This window comes from Ciona robusta, chromosome 9 (genome assembly GCF_009617815.1).
Source record: "Ciona robusta chromosome 9, ASM961781v2".
Classification (NCBI taxonomy): domain Eukaryota; kingdom Metazoa; phylum Chordata; class Ascidiacea; order Phlebobranchia; family Cionidae; genus Ciona; species Ciona robusta.
Window position 1 is genome coordinate 890135 of NC_143243.1, and position 23148 is coordinate 913282.

At 35.6% G+C, this 23148-nt stretch overlaps 5 protein-coding genes across 6 annotated transcripts in view; 2 read left to right on the plus strand and 3 right to left on the minus strand.

Annotated features, from left to right (window-relative positions):
• LOC149730575 (band 3 anion transport protein-like) overlaps positions 1-2007 on the minus strand; it is a 30169-nt gene extending 28162 nt beyond the window's left edge. Inside the window, exon 1 of one of the 2 annotated variants that reach the window (XM_089885579.1) lies at positions 588-2007. The gene's annotated coding sequence lies outside the window, so the exon portion shown is untranslated. The remainder of the gene's footprint in view (positions 1-587) is intronic. The other variant, XM_089885580.1, reaches the window with a different exon arrangement.
• An 873-nt stretch (positions 2008-2880) lies between these two features.
• Positions 2881-11581, plus strand: LOC149730576 (cystathionine gamma-lyase-like). The gene is made up of 11 exons (XM_089885644.1): positions 2881-3040; positions 3459-3579; positions 4002-4083; positions 4466-4571; positions 4853-4952; positions 5881-6009; positions 6504-6639; positions 7117-7310; positions 9441-9574; positions 10391-10529; positions 11288-11581. The coding sequence occupies exons 1-11, from the start codon at positions 2991-2993 to the stop codon at positions 11300-11302; spliced, it is 1206 nt and encodes a 401-aa protein (XP_089741770.1). The 5' UTR covers positions 2881-2990; the 3' UTR covers positions 11303-11581.
• Positions 11582-13633: 2052 nt separating this feature from the next.
• On the plus strand, positions 13634-15835 carry LOC149730577 (uncharacterized). Its single transcript, XM_089885641.1, has 2 exons — positions 13634-13991; positions 14320-15835. The coding sequence occupies exons 1-2, from the start codon at positions 13755-13757 to the stop codon at positions 15478-15480; spliced, it is 1398 nt and encodes a 465-aa protein (XP_089741767.1). The 5' UTR covers positions 13634-13754; the 3' UTR covers positions 15481-15835.
• Positions 15667-19737, minus strand: LOC149730578 (small ribosomal subunit protein bS1m-like). The gene is made up of 6 exons (XM_089885661.1): positions 18850-19737; positions 18484-18569; positions 17936-18163; positions 17464-17556; positions 16680-16816; positions 15667-15951 (listed from the first exon to the last, which is right to left on the minus strand). Exons 3-6 carry the CDS (start codon positions 18065-18067, stop codon positions 15882-15884), a joined length of 432 nt encoding a protein of 143 aa, XP_089741787.1. The 5' UTR covers positions 18068-18163; positions 18484-18569; positions 18850-19737; the 3' UTR covers positions 15667-15881.
• LOC149730579 (NXPE family member 3-like) lies at positions 18956-22979 on the minus strand. Its single transcript, XM_089885628.1, has 3 exons — positions 22050-22979; positions 21519-21785; positions 18956-21225 (listed from the first exon to the last, which is right to left on the minus strand). The coding sequence occupies exons 1-3, from the start codon at positions 22448-22450 to the stop codon at positions 20208-20210; spliced, it is 1686 nt and encodes a 561-aa protein (XP_089741754.1). The 5' UTR covers positions 22451-22979; the 3' UTR covers positions 18956-20207.
• Positions 22980-23148: the final 169 nt, after the last annotated feature.

Here is a 23148-nt window from a genome sequence, read left to right on the forward strand (position 1 = left end):
CATCACAACAATCCGTAAACTGGCAATAAAAAACTCAGTTCATCGCTAACAACCCACACTGTGATGTCATAAAACTAAACACATGTCGATAATGTAGCGATAAAACAAAGTAAAATTATTTACCAAAACCATAATAATTTCAGCCTTAAATAGGTTACAATTGGTTTCTAAAACCAAATTGGTTTATAAATATATTTTGCGTCTTTATAAAATTAACAAGTTACCATATATTTATACCAAGAAAATTAAAAACATTTTAAAAATAAAAAAGTGACATCACTGACATTATAAGGTAATAGCAATAGGTGTATTAAAAGAACACCTGTGTTATTATCTTCCTAATTTTCCACTCAAGAATATAAACATATAAATAACATTTATTCAACTATAATATAGTAAAGTCATTCATTCATACAGCATAGTCAAACCATATATATATAGCTAACATTTATTCAATGATATAATTAATCTAACTATACTGAAAGTATAGCTATAACTCTATTATAAATCAACCATGATACTAGACTATAATTAAGCCAACAGTAGCCAGTTAACTATGTCTAATCATCTAATCATCTTCTACTCACCTTCTAGCAAAAGTAAAGAGGACTCTGACCCAGGTGAGAACAGCATTAAGACCTTAATATTCTCGGCGCTATGCGTCGTCTTGAAGGTGTTGGAAAAAAGTTTTCTTGCTTCATAAAATTAAAGAAACTAATTAATGAACGTCCAGTCAACTGAACAGTGCTGGTTGTCTGGTTAGATATTAATTTATCAGCAAACACATTGTGTTGATTCACTAACAGCTGTGAAAGACGGAATAGATGGCCACAACCTGCAGCTGAAGGTGAATTAGGTCAAATTCTGGAAACAAACAATGTTGCCCGAGTATTTTAATACTAATTATGAAAGGTTATTGACAACCGAATATTTATGGTTACTGTTTAACAGATAAGACCACATCAACCACAGGGAGGTATCTGTTTGCTCTCCAAGTTGTTAAATAGAGCTTTTTAATCTAAAATGAGGTTGCTATAGTATAATCCATTTTATTTATCTTATAGTTAAATATTTCAACATAATGGTAGCCTTCCACAAAGTCATAGACATGCATGACACTAAATCAATGACTGCTACTCAAACTGCAGTTAATTGCATGCGATGGCTGACAAAAACAACTGGGCAACAAATCCATGTCTTTTATAATACATGATAAAATACAAGAAATATGGATATATGTTAATTCAATAGAAAATGGGATATAAATTCACAAACATACAATTAATTATTATCACACAAGAAAATTTAAACTGTTGATTCAATATACTAACAGAAAACATAAAAGAATTATCGTTTTCATTACAAAAACCACAACAAACTTAATAAACATATGATAATTCATTAGAAAAGCAAAGTAAAACCATAAAACATACAATTAAATCATAAACATACATAAAACTTTGAACTGTTGACCGAATATATTTAGAAGAAAACATTTCAATGTTTATTCACACAACAGTTCAAACCCCCCCCCTGTCTAAACAAACAGTTTAAGTTGGTTTGTTAAACAAGTTCCGCCCCCAATAAATAATTAACCCCAGTCTGTACAACAGCATTGATCATTCTACACACGCACGGTACGGGAGATTGGCTTTCCCCGTAAACTGACGAAATTTCCAGAAACCAAGCCGCAAAGTGACGTTATACAACAGTTTCGCAGATAAAAAAGCATTTATCACAGTTATGGTGCTTTCCAACGTCATTTTTTACTTTGTTTACATGAACGTGTTTTCACTATTTTGATTTATGTTGATGTAATCGCTATTTTAACGCGTGCCACAAAATTACGTCTACTTTTAACTACCGTGCGCTACACAGATGTACAAACAGACAGTGTGTATATAATAAACAAACTTGTATTAAAAAAAAACTGAGTTATTTTAGTCAAAATTGAACACGTCTATGCTAAGTTACAATCTATACGCACTGCTATAACTATATGCCATGTCACTACGCGCTTCATAAAATTGTTTTTCCAACATTTACTTCAGATTTGTTCAACAACAGGAAATCGAACCAGCAATTTACTCGGCAGCGCCACCTGACGGTCAGTTGATACAAATAATCTTCACCGCTAGGTGCTGCTGCTTGAAATTGGTTCGTAAGGTTACAAATGGTTTTCCTTTAAAATTCTTAGAAAATTCGTTTCATAAAACTACAAAAATAACCAAAATACTATTCTACAATGGTGTAAAACATACGATACTTTACGTATCGTTTAGTTCTATGAAAAAATAGGAAATAGTCTGCTGTGTTATGAAAGTTTTTAGATTTGTTAACAAAATATGACGTTTACAACAACCGTAGACTATTGCACGTTTGTGATTTGTTACAAATGAATGCCTTCGGTTATCCTGCAACTTTAAACGTTGTGAATTAAACACTTATGCATGTGCAGTTGCACTTTTTGCCCCCAAGGCATCATTTTAGCGGTTTTTACACGTTTTAAATTTAAGAAGTAAGTTGGATTAGCATAATAGAATGACGAAAGTGCTCTTGTCCACTTGTTCCCCGGTCCAGTATTTATATTTAGTCCGTTAGGTACATCGTAAGTAAGCATGACGAAATATTGCCGACAATGATGACGGTGCATTTCGTAAGCTGAAATATGCCACGTCATGGTGACGTTGATATCCATCATCTTATAACGTATAGTAACATGCGGAAACGTATAGCATTCGAATAAGCTGCGCTAGATACAGGTGTATCTGTTCGGGGGATTAAGTCACAGGCAGTGCTAGCGTATATTTATATTACGACTGGGAACACACGGTCGCAAATATACTTAGAAATACTCCCAAGTCACTGCACGATTTTTTCGATTGGTAGTAAAGAAACAGATTTCAGGTCGCTCTGTGATTTATAACTGGAATTTTTATTTTCGCAGAAGCTAGGATACGTCGTTAGCAAAAGTTTCCATAAAATTAAAAATGGCAGAAAACAAGGAATGTTCATCAAGCTGGGGAACCCCCTTTAGCGGGTAAGTTTTGTTTACATTATTTTTGATACACAAGTAACATATAACTCGAGTATAGTGTACGCGTTGAAGCGCCGCACACGCTTTGGCCATGGTGTACATAACTATCATATATATTTATTTAGACATGCCATCTAATATTTGACCATTTTAACTATGTTTATTAGTTATATTATAACATTTGGATACTTTTAATTTAATAACATGTGTGTCCAACTAATTGACATATGCAACAATGCAAGTACTTTATAAGTGTCTTAAATGTGTTTATAGGCAATGCTTGTATTAAAAACAGTCTTAACACCAATCAACATACAAAATAATCACCAACAAAGTTACACAAGTAGTAACTTGTAAGCTGGTACAATGTGTATAAATATACTACACATTAAACACAAATGACATTTCTATATTTCCCTAGATTTGCAACAACTGCAATCCACAACGGTCAAGATCCTGAACAATGGAGTTCCATGATGGTGGTTCCTCCCATTACACCATCAACCACGTTTAAACAAGTTTCACCTGGTGTACTAACTGATGTAAGATCACCGTTGAGAATATTTTGAATAAGATAACTTTACACATAGTACATTAACATTTGTATAACATAGATCTAACTTCCAACAATCCCCTGTACATTATCATGCAATGTACTGACTGATGTAAGATTTTTTCACAGTGTAGAATCAACCCCCAATTTCATCTACTTTATGCCCACTTTTTCTTCTTACTAGAAGTCTTAAATTAGAAGTCTAAATTATCCATATAAACATAAATGGCTCGTTGTTTGTCTGCTTGGTGTAGCGACCATGCTTCTTTTGACCAATTACATTTAAACATGTTTAACCCTTGCATTTATGAAATAATGGTCCAAATTTTTTATAATTTCCCAGTAACCTGAAGTGTCTTGTTCTAAAGTAAAATGAGCTTGATAATAATCTTATCATTTATTTGTTCCCAGGGTTATGATTACAGTCGTGGTGGAAATCCCACAAGACGTTGTTTGGAAAAGTGTGTTGCTGGTCTTGAGGGTGCTAAATATGGTACGGGGTATTTATGAATGTAAATGTTGTTATGTTTCATGCTTAAGGACAGTAGGATACATAAGCCCCCAATGTAAGCAGCTGTCAGTTCTTGGATAAAGGCATAATATAGAATTTTTATTGCACTTATAATTTTGCAACCAATATGTTTATGGTATAAAGCCCAAAACATTTCAATATTTTAAAATGTAATTCCTATAAGTTAAATAGTAAAGGGCTGGTGACATTAAGCACAGAATTTAGGTTTTTCAATTATATTACACATATTTTGGGTGAATTTCATAGGTTAATTTCTGCATTAATCCCAAACACATGCTTTCATATCAGATGCATTTCCCTGCTTATTTAAACTTACTATACAAACTTGTTATTTCAAATGCAGCTCTAGCATATTCAAGTGGCCTCGCTGCAACAATGACAATCATCAATACATTGAAGGCAGGAGATCATGTTATATCAACCGATGATGTATACGGAGGAACTAACAGGTTAGACTTTCTATTTAAATAAATGTAACTTATTTATCCTGTGTCGTGGGAGCAAAAATAGTTGTTACTTACAACATGTGTGAAAACATAGGGAAAGAGAAAACTATCCTTTATTCTATCTCCCCAATGGGTATAACTACGAATACATGTACTTTTCCTATGTTACATGTACGAATACATGCACAACGAATACATTTACTTTAACATGTAGTTTGCTGTTAAAAACATGATAAAAAAGCCCAGGTATATAATAATTCGAAATTTAAATAATGATTTTTCAGGTACTTTCAAAAGGTTGCTGCAAAGTTTGGGCTCGAATTCAGCTTTGTAGATTTTACAAATCTTGATAATGTGAAAGCTGCAATTAAACCAAACACTAAGGTGATAATGTTTATCATAATCTAACATGGGCTTGTGGTAAACACACAGATCTATTTCTTTAATATCTTATTGCCACTAAGCCAACTCTGGCTTAAATGTCAGCTCCTCTTGGCCATTCCATGTCTACCATAAGACCTCCCCCTATATAGCATACAGTGATGACTGATGGTAACGTAAACCATGAGTGACAGTTCAGTCATGGGAAATAAAACCCACATGGGAACCTTTAACCACTATGGCTTATCATGTTTCTTGATACTAGTGACTTGTATTAGAAACTCCATCGTTGATTACTGGCAACAATGGAATTAGATAACTTGGCCATGGGCAAATTACAATGTTCTTAACTGGTAATTTAAATTATATAATTAAGAAATAACATTGACTTCGCATTATAACTTACAGCGAATATAACAACAACTAAACAACTGTCATTTTGTTGCTAATTCCTTTCTCTTTGTTGTTTTAACTAATTTTTTCTTCGCTACTGTGTATTTACTTTAGATATATGTGTATTTACTATAGTTCCGGCGCCGTGGCGTAGTGGTTAGTGCTCCTGCCTGTAACCATTAGGTAATGGGTTCAAGGCTCGTCGCTGCTACCATTGTGGGCGTATGTGTCCTTGGGCAAGACACTTAACGGCAATTGCTCCAACCCAGTGGCCACTAATGGGTTGTCCAAATTATCAGCCATACATAAAAAAAATGAAAAAATCCCCAAAAAATAATCACCCACAAAGTAACATACATGGTAACTCGTAAGCTGGCACGAGGTGTTAAACCCGTGTGATAACGACTGTCGTTTTTTCGGCCACGCGAGGATAAAGTAAGTTACATTCATATATATATAATACATGTTTTGGCATAATTCCATATTCCCCCCTATATTTGATCATTTATCTAGGATTACACAACTATTATTCCAACAGATACTTTGGGTTGAAACACCCACCAACCCCACCATGAAAGTAACCGACATACGAGCGGTGGCAGACCTTGAGAAACCCAGTGAATGTATTATAGTGGTGGATAATACTTTTATGTCTTCATATTTTCAGGTGTGTAGATCATTAAGTCTGTGTTAAGCCTTATGTAAATATACGATACGGAGGCATGACTCTTTTAACCAATAGTTACAAAGCTACTATTGTGGGCGTGTGTGGCTTGGGCAAGACACTAATTGCAATTCCAACCCAGTGATCTCATGTACTAATATTGACTTTTATTTGTCTCCTCGACGACGATAGCAAAGATTAAAAATATATTTTTAAAACAAAGACAAGATATGTAAAGATATAAAGGCCAATTTAATGACTGTTTTAACCACTAGTTATGAGGCTTGCCGATGCCTTCATTTTGAGCGTCTGTGTCCTGGGGCAAGAGTTGCAAGACACTTATCAACCCAGTAGTCACTTATAGGCTGCTTATTAGGCTAGCAATACATTAAAAAATCCCGAAACAATAAAAAAAATAGCCAGCAATTTTCAAGGTTAAGTGTTTGGCATATAAACAATGGTACAATTTACCAATTTAAAACTATTCCTTATTCCAGCGTCCGTTGCTCCATGGTGCTGACATTGCTTATCATTCAGCCACAAAGTACATGAATGGTCATAGTGATGTAGTAATGGGACTTATTACTACAAGCAATGATGAACTTTATAAAAAACTTCAGTTCTTACAATATGGTAACAACTGCGTGTTCTGGATTCAGTTAAATGACTTGAATTAAAGTAACTTATTATCATCGAGTGGCGGGCAATGGAGAAATTGTTGTTTAGTTTCTTGCACCATGTTAAGTGCGACAGCCCGAGTCAATAAATTGTTAAAAATCACATAACCAATATACAATGCTCAGGAATAACATTGTTTTGGTGCCATGTACTTGATTCGTTAATATTTAAACACAGTACAGATGATTTTGCCTAAATTGTATGGGATCTCTATAATAGCATGAACATGGAAAACGTGTCTGCTTAGATGTCTGCCACTGCTAGGCCAAACAGCCACAATTAATTGACAATACATCATATAGATTTTTATTTATAATGTGATACTTGAAGCCATTATTTACAATCCCTGATCACTTTGTAATTTTAATTAATATGTTCTTTATTATATATTGAAACATACAAACACAAGATTTTAAATACTTTCCTCACCAGCTACCGGACCCGTTCCTTCAGCTTTCGATTGTTATCTCGTCAATCGTGGAATTAAAACTCTCGCGTTACGAATGGAGCAACATCAGAAGAACGCGATAAAAGTTGCCACGTGGCTTCAAGGTCACAGTGGGGTTGAAAAGGTCAACTATCCTGGTCTGCCTTCACACCCACAATATGAAATCATGAAGAAACAGGTAAAGGATGTGTTTAAACTTTAGATGTTGCATGTAGCCAATACTTGGTAATTCAGAAGCATGGCTATAAGGCCAGTTGTATGAAACAACCCCTATTTTTTAATATTCACCAAGACACCAATGTTATAATTTTGCGGTGAGCATGAGGTGTTTGAATACACCATGTGTGTCTGGTGTATAAGAAGACACCCATGTTACAACTCAACAGTGAGCATGAGGTGTATGAATACACCATGTGTGTCTGGTGTATAAAAAGACACCCATGTTATAACTCGACAGTGAGCATGAGGTGTATGAATACACCATGGGTGTCTGGTGTATAAAAAGACACCCATGTTATAATTTGGTGGTGAGCATGAGGTGTATGAATACACCATGTGTGTCTGGTTTATAAGAAGACACCCATGTTATAACTCGACAGTGAGCATGAGGTGTATGACTACACCATGTGTGTCTGGTTTATAAAAAGACACCCATGTTATAACTCGACAGTGAGCATGAGGTGTATGAATACACCATGTGTGTCTGGTGTATAAAAAGACACCCATGTTATAACTCGACAGTGAGCATGAGGTGTTTGAATACACCATGTGTGTCTGGTGTATAAGAAGACACCCATGTTACAACTCAACAGTGAGCATGAGGTGTATGAATACTCCATGTGTGTCTGGTGTATAAGAAGACACCCATGTTACAACTCAACAGTGAGCATGAGGTGTATGAATACACCATGTGTGTCTGGTTTATAAAAAGACACCCATGTTATAACTCGACAGTGAGCATGAGGTGTATGAATACACCATGTGTGTCTGGTTTATAAAAAGACACCCATGTTACAACTCAACAGTGAGCATGAGGTGTATGAATACACCATGTGTGTCTGGTGTATAAGAAGGCACCCATGTTACAACTCAACAGTGAGCATGAGGTGTATGAATACACCATGTGTGTCTGGTTTATAAAAAGACACCCATGTTATAACTCGACAGTGAGCATGAGGTGTATGAATACACCATGTGTGTCTGGTGTATAAGAAGACACCCATGTTAGAACTCTACAGTGAGCATGAGGTGTATGAATACACCATGTGTGTCTGGTTTATAAAAAGACACCCATGTTATAACTCGACAGTGAGCATGAGGTGTATGAATACACCATGTGTGTCTGGTTTATAAAAAGACACCCATGTTACAACTCAACAGTGAGCATGAGGTGTATGAATACACCATGTGTGTCTGGTGTATAAGAAGACACCCATGTTACAACTCAACAGTGAGCATGAGGTGTATGAATACACCATGTGTGTCTGGTTTATAAAAAGACACCCATGTTATAACTCGACAGTGAGCATGAGGTGTATGAATACACCATGTGTGTCTGGTTTATAAAAAGACACCCATGGTATAACCCGACAGTGAGCTTTAGGTGTATATACACCATATATGGTGTGCAGTATGGTACACGTGTTATAGCTGGACAGCGAGCATGAGTTGTATGAAGCCACTGTAGTTTGCAACTTACACTTTTTAAAATGTTAAGTTATTATGAGAATAAACAGGTAATTACAAGATTCCAATAAAATATTCTCGATCTTCACTACAGACCTTATATTCAAGTAATGTAAATAGCTGACATAAGTCAACAACTCAATATGGGTGTGTCACATTTTATCCATTCATAGCCACTCGTGCATACACACGTGTTGTTCATGTTTAACCAACCAAATCTTCCCCATTCAAGTTTGTATGCTAACACACACTCTATTCAATCAAGGTTTAAACGCAATTGACTTCAATAGCAAGTGAATTATAATTGTCTTTTCTTATAACCAGTAAAGTATATCTTGCCCTGTTACAGCAGCACCTCAATGGCTATTTTGCTTTATACAAGCCTTAGTTTTAAAATATCAATGTATATTTTACAAATAGCTGTCTTTTTGATTGCCATGGTAAAATAATATTCATGTAAAAAAAAAAACTCGGAAAATAGGGGCAAAACGGTAATAACATATATAGATATTGCTGATAACGAATGTATTTCTATTTTACACAATATGCGTCATTAAACATACTTAGCACGTAATGCAAACATTGCTAAAATAACAATATAACCACGCCCCTTTTTACACAGGCCACCGGTTGCTCTGGAATGATAGCTTTCTGGTTAAAGGGCGATTTACAAACCGCCAAAACTTTCCTGCAATCTCTTAAAGTTTTCATTCTTGCTGAAAGTTTGGGAGGATATGAGAGTTTAGCGGAACATCCGTGAGTTATAAGTTTGTTGCTTTATTGTTCATACATATCTTGAAATTTACTCTTTTACTGTGAATGCAATGAACATGACCTAATCCTACGACTCAGTTACAGAATTTAAAACTTTTTTTGCAAACGTTATGAAAAAGGGGTTTTAATGCAACAGTAATTTGCCACTGAGCTTATGTAAACAGTTACATTATGGCAGATGTTACAGACTTCGACTTTACTGTGGTATAAAAGGGTAGACCTTAAAATTCACTGTCATTCACAGTAGGGGGAGTTAAAGTGTGTTTCATCTTACATGTTAATGCTACGATAGTTTTCCACTTAGCTTTTACCACAAACTCGTGTAGTTTAATGTGACTTGTGACTACAACAGTTCAAACCACTGACGTTGCCATTACCATGAATTGGTCGTGAGAAAGTTACATTCTGTCACGTGTCAATACTACAGTAGTTTTTCACTTGGCTTAAACATACTATATAAGTCATGCTGTCAGGTATTTGCCATGTACCTATTTACTATGCTGTGGTATTTAAATGTAACGTGGCCACACAGACAACTGCCCTTTTTTGCCATAAATTGGCTGTGGGCAATTTGAAGTAAAGTTGGTATTTGCCGCATACTTACTTGACTTTAGTTCAATACCAACTTCTTCAGCCCTTCAACTGCAATTATAAAACAGTAGATACTAAAACTATTTCTCAATGGTTATTAGTCAATGCATTGTAACTTACTGTCCTCCTGCAGCACTTAACCATGTACCATGAAGCCAACCAGACCTAATAGATTTTTGTATTAATATTAAATTACATTACAACCAGAGCCATCATGACCCACGCGTCTGTGCCGGCAGCTCAACGTGAGGTCCTCGGGATTGGAGACAACTTTATTCGAATCTCTGTTGGTTTGGAGAATGTGGAAGACTTGATTGCTGACCTTGATCAAGCAATGAAACTTGCTGTAAGTGTTTGGTGTGTTAATCACTATGTACAGTTGGCTGTATTGCGTGTATGACTTAGACAATTTAGACACTTTAGAGCACTTGGAGTGTAATACTTGTCGCTACGCTGCCATGCGAGGATTCTTAGGTTTTAATTCAATTGTTAAGGACAATGGCTGATTTAGACATTATAGGAAATCTATGTGGTTATGTTATAATACCTGATGTCCTGTCATGCAAGGATAATAAGAAGCGTTGCACCTATATTTAACTTGGTAACTCGAAAGTGGGTACGACGTACGAGCGCTAGTTAAACTGCAACCCTGGTTTGTATAAGATACCTTTGTTATGTAAGTCGACAGTGAGCATGAGGTGTATAAATACACCATGTGTGACTGGTGTATAAGAAGACACCCATGTTATAACTCGACAGTGAGCATGAGGTATATGAATACACCATGTGTGTCTGGTGTATAAGAAGACACCCATGCTATAACTCGACAGTGAGCATGAGGTATTTGAATACACCATGTGTGTCTGGTGTATAAGAAGACACCCATGTTATAACTCGACAGTGAGCATGAGGTATATGAATACACCATGTGTGACTGGTGTATAAGAAGACACCCATGTTATAACTCAACAGTGAGCATGAGGTGTATGAATACACCATGTGTGTCTGGTGTATAAGAAGACATCCATGTTATAACTCCCAAAAAGTCCCGCCACACAAGGATAAATAAGTATGGACGATAAATCTATCTCTTCCTTTTTTCAGAGTGCTGGAAAGTAAGAAGTGTTTGAACAACCATCATGAAGAACACCGCATACACATTTAATTAATAATAACAACAAATATACTTTACCAACCACTAGATATACACAATCAACTGAAACTGTTCAATTACTTTGCACTAAACGGGTGTTTTAGCACTAAGTGGATTTATCTTCTAATTTATAACTTTATTTACATATTTACACCACTTAGAGAATGTAGTTGCAATCATGGTGTAACTTAATGTGGTTTTTGCAATTTAGAATAATCAGCAAAATAAAATTCACTTTGCGTTTAGTAAGTTGTGTTTCTTATACTGACTAAAACTCACTTAGAATGAAACATTTTTTATTATTATGTGAAATTTCATTTAAGTCGACACTGGCGGAGTGGCTGGAGCGCTCTAATTGTCAGTCATACAAGAAAACCATCGCCTACAAAGTTACATACGTGGTAACTTGTAAGTGGACATACGGTATATGTCGTGATAAAAATGGAACACCCGTGATATAATGACTGTCGTTGCACTGACTATTAAAATAAGTAACATGCAAAGGCTGAACAAAAAGAACAAGTAGGTAGTAGTCTCTCACAAGCACATCATTTTGAAGACTTGATTAAAATAACGTATTTTATTATTCTCTTTGCTTGCGTAAGTTATACGAATAAAGTTGACCGCTACACAATAACCAATGTTGCTACTAATACGGTATTGCATTGACAACTTGGCGGTTAAATCACTGAGTTACGATGGGTAGTTTTCGTATGGGCAAGAAAAGCGTGGATTCTTTATATTTGTGGTAAAAAGTTAATAGTTATGTTGGGGTAAGATGGGGCATATTTTCATGCTCTTTTATCGCCCCTTTGGTAATAAACAGCCCAAAATTTACAGAATTATAAAATCGTATACTGAATGGTCTTTGTTTACTACTAAATGGGACGAAAAAGCAAAATAAAAGGGTGTTCCATCTTTCCCCACCCTCCTATATAAGAGGAAACTCAACATAATTCGACAGTGAGTATGAGGTGCGTGAATAGTTTTCTGTAAACGCATACAATCATCTAAGGCCTAAACAAATATACTTTAGGTAGTTTATAGGCTATTTAGTATAATCGATTTATGTGATACGACCTATTTATGTGTGTTACTGAAGTTCATGTTCTCCGTGTATTTAAGTTTAATGTTATGGCCAATTACCCGAACGAGATATAAAAAAGCTAAGCACCTATTACGAGCAATGCTTTAGGATTCGAAGAAAATCCATGTTAGATATAGCGGTGTAATACAATTTAAAAGAGTCTTATTGGCCCGAAGTTGGAATAGGGATAGAACGAACTCGGTGCCGAATACAGGGATACGATCGCTTAGCAGAAGATACGGGTTCGGTGCTCGATGCCGCCACCATTGTGGGCGTGTATTTTCTTACAAAAAAACAAAAACAATAGTATACATACGTGGTAACTCATATATAATAAGCGGCCACGAGATGCATGAAACAGAACACTCGTGTTAACGACCATTGTTGCCAAACAAAGCGAGAGGTAACATTCATTTTATAAATTCCCACTTAACTATCGCCACCCCACCACACCTACACTTATAGTAAAAAATAAACAAATACTGCGTCAATTTGGTCTCTTCAAAGTTGAAATTACATCTTAATTTGTTTGAAGAGCTCCCGTGCCTTTAGTGAAGCTGCAGCAGCCAACATGTGATAAGCTGTAATGATTTTACGATTAAGTTATGCACACAAGTGGTCGTCTGTGTTGTTTGCAGTGGAATGAAATTTAACGATATTTTGGGAACGGGTCGTATTTGTTAGAGGTCCATTGACGTAAGAGTTTAACTTTATGAAGGGATAAATATACGAGTTTTGTGGAGTGATGTAAGGTGCGGTAACTTGCCAAATATACGGGCATTTGTATGCGGCAGATAGGTTTATAGATAATACCGAATTAGAATACGACAAGTGCATGCATAATGAATTGCTTTCTAGCTATAAGGAGGTTTAGAATTAAGTATACGTAGGATAAATTGCAAGGAGATTAAAACTGTGGTGATGCAATGCTTTAGTTTTGGCAGCCATGTTTTTTGTTACTTTTCCTCAAGTAGTTTTTACCATGGTAGCATGTTTTAACTATAACTGTGTTTGCTCCTAATTTGTTCTCTTCTCCCGTTTAACTAATTTAATTTTAGCTTCTGTATTCGAAAAGATAAACGTTTTATAGGCTGGGGTAAGCTGGCACATGTTTTCAGCCATTTTTTATGCACCAATTAGTAGTAAACAAAGAGTATTTACAAATTATATAACCGTAACCCCGCGACTTGGGGAAATATGGGACATTATGTGCCACAACGTTTCCCATCTTACCCCCTTACAATACGTTAGATTTTCGTTTTCTCAAAATCGCAAAGTTACATACCTTATAAAGGGTTTATATTATATCTATAGATGAAAGATTCCAAAGCATGAAACCTGAATATGTATTGGTGTCAGCTGGTACATTCATCATCGGGATACTTATAAATGTTATCACTCTATTCGCACTGCTACGGTATCGACGTTTATATAAAATGAACTTAAACGAACAGATAGTGTTGAGTTGCATGACCATCTGCGGGGCAGGAACAGCTATTTGCGGAACCTTCCCCACACTTTTATCAGCGGGTAAAGAACAACAAGCAATGATAAACGTGCCAGCAAATGTGAGTCTCGTAGATTTAGCGACTGAGATAATTAGAGCTATGGTGTGTCTTGTATTTTATTGGGTGAGCAGCTATGGTAGGTCATGGCATTTGGCTTTTTGCTTCAACATCCTAAAAATACGTTTTAGAGACTGTCGTTTTGTCCCATACAGGCTACATACACTTTTTCGTTTTTTGCTAATGGGCAACTCTAGCCGAAATCCCAGTTTTTTGATGCCCTTTGCCGTAGGACCTTACCCATATAGAATAAAGATATAAAAACTGTTATCTAATTTCTTACAGCCCCTGCTTCAGAAGATGGTAATATAAATTTCAATTTTTCCTCTAGAGTTACAGTCCATGGTGCGAGGGCTTTGGTTACCTGAGTATATTCTTCATGTCTGCTTCGTCATGTCTATCCGCCATGCTTTCTATTACTCGCTACGTCATCGTGACGTATCCATTTCGCAGTGACGTCAGACCAACAAATTGTTGGTTGCTAGTCGGCCAAGTGACATTGTGGGTATACGTCATCAGTTTCTACGTCATAGTAGCCATTCTCGTGAATGCTGGAATCGGACTTCCGTTACGACATAATGACGTTGGTAATATTACAAACGTCACAAACAATTCCTTTGTTACGCAAAGAAACATCAACAATGATGGAGATTCCAATTTGTATAATTCAAATCTTCAACTTTTTATGAGCCAGCAATCAACCGACGTCACAAACAATACACAAATGTATTATGACGTCACATTTATAACAGCGAACTCGGGCAATGCCCTCTTGTGCGCCCCCAACTGGCGAGAGATACCAGGTTACTTCATAGCTGTAATGATATGTTTCTACATTATACCTCTGATACTGCTGTTCATATTCTACCTGCTCGTTACCAGAACTGCATACAAACAAGTGCGAGACATACAAAGCACCTTGATAAGGCCATCAGTGACCTCGGAGCCTACGTCATCAAATGATAATCTCGTTTTAAACGACGAAAAGCAGCCGCAAGATGTCGCTGAAGTGGTGACGATTTCACAAATGCTTTTTGAATACACGAACCCGCTTCGTGCGTGGCAGCGAATGCAGAAAACCCGCGTAAGCCGTCGAAAAGCGACGCGAACTTTCCTGACAGTGGTTCTCCTATTTTTTCTTACTTGGACTCCGTATTTCGTTTATTACATCATAGAGTGCAATAATTACTACGTCACAGAAGCCCCGTCAAGCTTCAATGAATCTGCGTCATATTTTATCACAGGGTTGGCCATGGGGGGCAGAATTTTCTCTATCGTCGTTTACGCAGTCTTGAACCGACCGTTACGGTTATCGGTGCGTCGTACTCTACGCGATGCTAAGCGTAGCGTAACGCAGTGTTACGTAGCTCGTAACTTTATGAGGTTTAGGCACAAAGTTGCTCCAGCTACGAATAATAACGAAAAAAGAGTAAATCCCCAAACTACTACCCCGATAACGACAACGCCAACCACACGCGATGCATGGTCATAACCAACAATAAGCAGGGTGGGCTTACCCTGGAACTTTCTGTATCGCTTTAATCCATAAATAAAAAACAATAAGTTGAAATTTTTTCACATGATTGTGCGTCCTAACTATTTCTGCCTCCTCTGCATTTAATAGGTTTGTGACCACCATGCATATTTTTTCCTTATATGAACTCATGATGACGTCATACACTATTATTGTGATGTAATATATCTCAGTTTCATTTTCCACAAAATCGTTGTTTTTTTCGTTTAGTTTCATGTTCAAAAAATAAACAAGAATCCAAGATGGTGAATCTTGGTGAACAAAATGGTGGATCTAAAAATGATCTTACATTGATATAATATCAACAACAAAAGCACCTTTGGGTTCAGTTCGAACATTCAGCTACATCTACATTAAGTTCATGCCACAGGGCCAAGTAATACAGCATCAGCTTCAAGTAATGTAGTGTCAGTGGTCGAACCAAGGAACCTGTGGGTGTTGTATTAATAGTTATGTGGGTTGTGGCCTTGTGGGTACATTAAGTTAATAAGTTTTATATGCATGTTACCTAAATTTTGTTGTACTATAAGTGTAAGTTATACAAGTTATAAGTATTCTATATTTTGTTGTATTAAAGGTGTAAAAACTGAGATCTTCTGGCAATTGTTTTAAATGTGAAAGACCTTTCCTTTAAAAATATCACAAAACAAACAATTGCCACAAGATGTTTTCACACCTACGCTACTTCATAACATTTTATATTGGTGTAGCCCGCCGCACCTTTGCTATAGGACACATGCATGTTGTTGGATTGATTGTATTGTATATGGGTTAGGTCCCACAGCACTACACACCTCAAGACTAGAGTAAGCATGTTATCTAATGACCTTGTTAGTACAGAAGTTGCTACTTGTAAGTAATATGTCAACCCTATACTATCAATACACATAAATGAATACACAAATGTAATATTTTCATTCTTGTGTACCAACAACCCCATCTTGTAAACCCTAAACCCCATACTTTGAATGTAATTTATTCATATACCAACAACCAGTGGCGCAGCCAGATAAACAATCAAGGGGGGGTTTTAATCAAAAAAATTTTTAAATATTTTTTTAAAATTTTTTATTATTTATTTTTTTTGGTTTAAAATGGAGGGGGGGGGGTCGCGATATCGTAACCCCCCTGGCTTCGCCACTGCCAACAACTCTCACCTTGCTGAAAGTTCGAAGTCTTTAACCAAAACACAGACTTTTCCACCTTCCACATATTTACCATCGTCATCATGAGGCATGGGGCAAACACAGTGGAACTTCGTGCCGATATCAATGTACAAGTTATCATCGTGTATCTGTGCATGGGAGGGACTTTATGATATGCATTCATAACAGAATAAATGAAACCTTGAAGTATGTACAACACATTGGGAGGAATCAATATTAAACACAAAACATCAATTATTGGGATTAAGCAAATGGAATTTTAATCTATTGATCAATTACATCTGTAAAGATTAGGAACCACTGGATTAAGATTTGTTTTACAATGACCTTGTCATATAAAATATAAGTTATTATAAAAAAGTAGGAATAGTTTGCACAAATTTTAAATAGGATTACAAATAGAATAAAATATCTCTTCATTTGGTTTACAAAAAAAAATTGCCGGAATAGATTAACACGTTTAATATCCTAGACCTAGTTTATGTTGAATAAATGAATGTAATGTAACTTGTTTTATCTTGGTGAGGCCAGAAAACGATAGTCGTTATAACATGAGTGTTCTGTTTCATACACCTCGTGCCAACTTATGAATAACCATGTATGTTACTTTGTGGGTAATGAATTTTTGCAATTGCTGTGTCTTGCTCATACGCCCACAATGGTAGCAGCAACAAGCCTTGAACCCATTACCTCTGGGTTCGAGACAGTCGCGCTAACCCCTTTGCCAAGGCGCTGATGTTATCATTTATGGTGAAACAAACAAAATACGACCCACCTTAATAATCCGACCAACCACCTTTGGGTTGGTTTGTGCAGAAAGATGAACAAACGGAGAGTTTCGTAACAAACTTGCAAACGATTTACTCGGCTGTGGATGGTGGTTGCGTTAATTGATTGATTGGTAATTAAATGTTAAATATATATTTGGTAATTATTAAAGATATTGACAAAACAAAGTGTCTTTTTAATAAAGAATGTTATTGAAATATTTTACATACGAATGTATGTAACTTACTTATCCACGCGTTCAATTGTTAAAGTTATAACACTTGTGTTCTTATTTCCTACACCTGTTGGCTGCTGTTTTTCGTTTTTTTCTTGTATGGCTACTAATTCTGACAACCCATAAAAGACCAAATATTTTGCCAAAGGATAAACACAACATGACAGTGATCATAATATGGTACTGCTGATAAAATATATATTTATAGCTGGAAAGCGAAGTAAAAAAGTTTTAAATTACAAACCCTTTTGTGTTGAGTATTTGGATTCATCTCCTGCGTTGCTGTTGTTGAGTTTCTTGTTGCTACGGCAACCAGCCCATGTGACCTTGCCATGGTATTCATTAAGGGGATTCCCCTCCTTAGACTGATCATCATAATATATTGCAAACCTTAGACCTGGGGTTGTCAGGTTTTGGTGGCAACTCAGTGTTATCAGGCACGATAACTTCTTTATTCCCGTGTGAAGTATAACTGTGGAGATGTTATAGCTTGGGTTAAATAAAAACCATGGCATTTTAACGGATAGTAGTACATGTTGGTCAAATCTAGAACCTTTGTGAAACCTATTCAATTATAAGGTTTTGCTTTGGTATTTTCTAAGATTTTATAACGCATTACAAAATTCAAATTGAGGCAACTGTTTTGATAATTTTAAATAGTTTCACCAGAAGTATTGTATAACCTTGCAAATTAAAAACTGTAGGAACTCAAAGTACTTTATACATACTACAATTAACATTAGGTTAATGTTCATTTATAAAAAAATGTCAATTTAAAAAGCTACAACTTACGTTTTGCTTGGATTTCGTTTCAAATTGATTGTATTCGTTGAATTTGCTTTAAGTTGATTTCTTTTCCACACTTGTAAAGATGTGTCCTAAGGAATATAAAAGTTCCAAAATTAGGGTTAAAATGGGGGTTTATCTGGATCTCAGAAGGATTAAAATAGAACACACATGCCCACAATGGTGGTAGTATTAAATACATGAAATCATATCACTACAATAAGAAATAATGGGCGTGGAAGACAGTGATAGTAAAAACTATAAAACGTAAATTCAAAATAGAGTTTTCTGCCCATACAGTATGATAAAATTTGAATAAAAAAGGCACAATTACATCACAATTAGGATTGTTAAGCAACAACCATGGTATACCTGGTATCTTTCTTTTAGAAACTTTAAATCTAAGGTTGTTAAATCATCTGTGTCTGTTGCTGTCATGCACAAACCTTGTGAAATATTTCACCCTACACTTTTAAAATTCTAAATAAAAATCTTGGTTAAATAAACAAACCTGAATAGTTACGAGGAATAATAATCATTATAGTAAAGAGATGGGAATTAACAGCAAAACAACAATAGTTATAACAGGTTAAACATGGAACACATGAAGAAGCATTTGTTGTACAATGATAATCCCTGTCAGAGTCCGAACCTTAAAGTGCGTATGAGGTATCTTTATACTTACAACATTACATTTACTGGAATGGTTTACTAGTTAAGGAACAATATAGTTAACTTTGCATTAAAATGTACAGTTGTTAAACAAATTTGGACAAAATTATTAAAAAACTTTTAACTGAAAATGTAAAATACCTGATTTAATTTATATATAATGCGATATGAAAATATTTGTTAAACAGTGTGGACGATAATCCCTGTCAGAATCAGTACCTTAAACAGTACATGAGGAATGTTTCATGAGGAAATACATGAGGAATGGTTCATGAGGAAATACATGAGGAATGTTTCATGAGGAAATACATGAGGAATGTTTCATGAGGAAATACATGAGGAATGGTTCATGAGGAAATACATGAGGAATGGTTCATGAGGAAATACATGAGGAATGGTTCATGAGGAAATACATGAGGAATGTTTCAGTTAGGGCTGTAATATTAAATTTACTAGAATGGTTTAGTAACAAGATTGTTAACAGTGCATTAAACTGTACAGTTGCTAAAAAAAATTGGACAAAACAAATATTTTAACTGAAAATGTAAAACTACCTGATTAAATTCAAATGGTTGAATGAACAATTTTTGCAAAGTAGTTTGTAGCCTAAAAATTGTCTTTACGTTGTACACAATGAAAGAAATATTAAATTTTTACTTTAAATAAAAGGAGGTATTAAATAATCATTAGCTAATAGCTATGTAACAAAATATGAATCTATTTAAGCATGGCAACCCCTGTAAAATTGTAAACAAATGATATTATTTATATTTATACAATAATTTCATTTTATATATGTTGAAAAAACTGAGGCCTGAATCAAGATTGGAATACCTAAGTACGCATAAGTAAAACAACTAACCAGGAACAAGAAGAAAAAAAATTAATATGCTGGTACAATTAAATATGCCTGTACGTTTAAATATGTTGTACACCCTGAAATTAACATTAAGTTAATTTTATAGAAAACAAGATTTTTTCTAATAAAAAAATGCACGATTAATTTTATATTTCTATAGGCCTAGTCCAATAACAAAAGTAACTGACTATTATATTATCTAGCAAACGTAAGATAGAAACAAATTTATTTGGTCGGCCACAATTTCTACATCTGGATGAATATTGATATGATTGGTTCGCACAGTCGTCATCTGCCAAGTGTCAATGAAACCAACTCCGGGAACTTCTGCAAACTCGGCCCTTAGTATTTTACAATGTCTGAAACTATACCATTCAGTTGGAACAACTTTACGAGTGTTTCGGTGTCGAATGCAGCCGCGAATAAAAACTTCAACACCTGGTGATCGTTTCATTAAAGAAATTACTGACCTTTTTACGGCTTGTACTCGATAAAGATAAAACTTTGGGTCTATGAGGCAAAAATGCAGAGCAAAGTTGATTACAATGATAGTGCTTGGTTCACTTGTAGCAGGGATATTGTTCAAAGTATCCACAATAAAAGGGTGAGATTCTGCAGGTCCTGGGTTATGCAGGGGCAAGCCATGGGATCTGTAGTTTACTGTTATGTTGTGTTCTGCATTTGTACCGTTGCGGGATTTTTGCCAAATTTCTGGATGGTCTAGTAACTTGGTTGATGTGTTCAAGTTTAAAATTGTTTCAAATTGTTCATACCATTGTCTCATTGTTGAATCACCAATTAAATAAAGCACTTTGTTGCGCAAGCATGTCCATTGTTTGTACATTGTAATCTTATTATTACATTGTAGTGACTGCCATTTGTCATCGAGGTACAAACCACTATGTCTACCAAGGTTACGATCATAAGCCAACTGTGACATACCAACAGGAACAGAACATTCAGGGAGAGACTTGACATAATCAATCATGAAACTTGAATCTAAAACTTCAACAGAAAACCCTGAGCCTTGAATTGGAACCTTCCAGTTTGAATTTTGCTTGAAGTAACTTTGTTTTCCAAGCAAGAAGACATCCGACTCTTTGTATGAAACTTTGGTGTAGTTTAAAACTTTGGGGCAATGTGATGATTTCTTGGGGTAATCACAAAACCAGGAGAAACCTTTGGTTGGTTGGGAGAAGTTGCAAACTTTGATGGGGCTAAAAAGTAATAAAACACAAATTTTAGATAAGTCCAAATTTGTTACTTAGGCAAAACCAAATTGTATGGTTACTTTTGCATTTCGATAATTTCTATGACTAGAAGTTACCACATTAATAGGTGTCTATAAATACATTAATTCCATAAAGGTTGGATTTATAAATTTACAGGATAATTCTTAACTCGTAAAGTACAAGGTATATGAAACAGAACACCCGCATTGTAACAACTATTGCAGTTTTGTACGCGAGAATAAAACAAAGTGCATTCATCAATAACATCCCAACAATACCTTGATTGTGAGAGACTGACATTACACACCACTTCTTCCAATGAAGGATAAGTTGCTACAAAGTAGATTCCTGAACCAGATGTTCCACTTGCTTCTAGAACAAGAGCAACTACTGCTTCACTGGGATGCACAAGATCAATGAAGAGAGAGGATGTACCGGGGATTAGCAGAGGGGCAGACACACTGTATGTCCCATCACCATGGTCTTCTATATCGCATGCGATCCCATCTTGATATGGTTTGTTGCGACTTTCAGCATGCATAAGTCTGTAAAGGAACATATTGTTTTATATATGATATATAAGTTGTTGCTGCCAAACACATATAAGCTTGAAAGGAAACTTTTGACATTTTATTATGAACTTAGGAATATTAAGATTACAATTTTAAAAAGATGCCACATCTTTTTTTATACACTTTATTTAATTTTTTGATTTAGTAAATCTTGAATAGTATTACTACTGTCACAAATAGACCAGCTTACAGTTAAACCTTATTTAAACAGATAAACATCCATTATTTATATTATACCTTGCGAAGAAATAATCCCCCCCATGAGTTTTCCTTTTCCCATTTCCATCTTTTGCTATTATGGTCATCACTAATTTATCTCCAACGACATAATTTTGCTTTTTGCTGACCACTAGATGGCTGTAGTAAGCTGAAGTAGTATTCACAGGTGGGAGCGGCCATTTTAATTTCCCTGATTCAATTGACTCCAAAATCAACTTAAGTTCAGGGTAGTATAATCTCCATTTTTTTGTACCAAACATGCAATGGTGTAGTTTGAGGTAAGACTGCGATAACGGCGTTAAATAATCTTCATACAGTAGAGGCTTGTGGTTTGAATGCAGAAAATAAAAGGCAAGTAAGGCTAAAAAAATTACAGTGATAACGAAAACCTTAGAACAGGTTTTCTTCCTAATAAACATTCCACCTGTTTATAAACAACGGGAAGTTGTAATTGCCTTTTTATTTGGTGTTAGTAAGGAACCATACCCCATGTTATCCCCCAGCTCCTAAATGTAACAACCAACCACTAACCTCTAAAAACCCAAGCCCTAACTAATAATTCCTAGCTACCAACCTCAACCTCTAATATTTTCTACCAGCCTAATATGTAACGTTATAGTTTTATAATACACTTTTTGGCACTGGTGAAGAATCCCCGTTAGAGGTTACGGGGTCAGGGGTTGATGGTTAGGGAGTTAGTAGTTAAGGGTCAGTGGCTAGCAATAAAGGTGGGGGGGCAATAGTCTTCACTAGCACTGTACAACGACAAACGAAAAACTAAAATAACATTACTCACGACGTCTAAAATATTCAGCTTGTACAACAACAACACGTGCTTATCGGTTTTAATCACAAACCTTTTTTTTCTATACAGTGTAGCACGCCATGGAGCTTGGGATTTAGGTCAGACTTTGCGCACACAAAAACTTATGCTTGAACGAAACAAACTGACTTTTTATTTTTTTAAATGGGGAATACCCGCTGTTAGCATAGAAATCTATTTATTTCTTTAGACATAGAAACTTGTAATTTCTTTAATGTTAACAAGAGTCATGGAAACACCTATGGCTCTGATGTTGACAGGGACAAGAAAACCATACGAATGATACATAACATA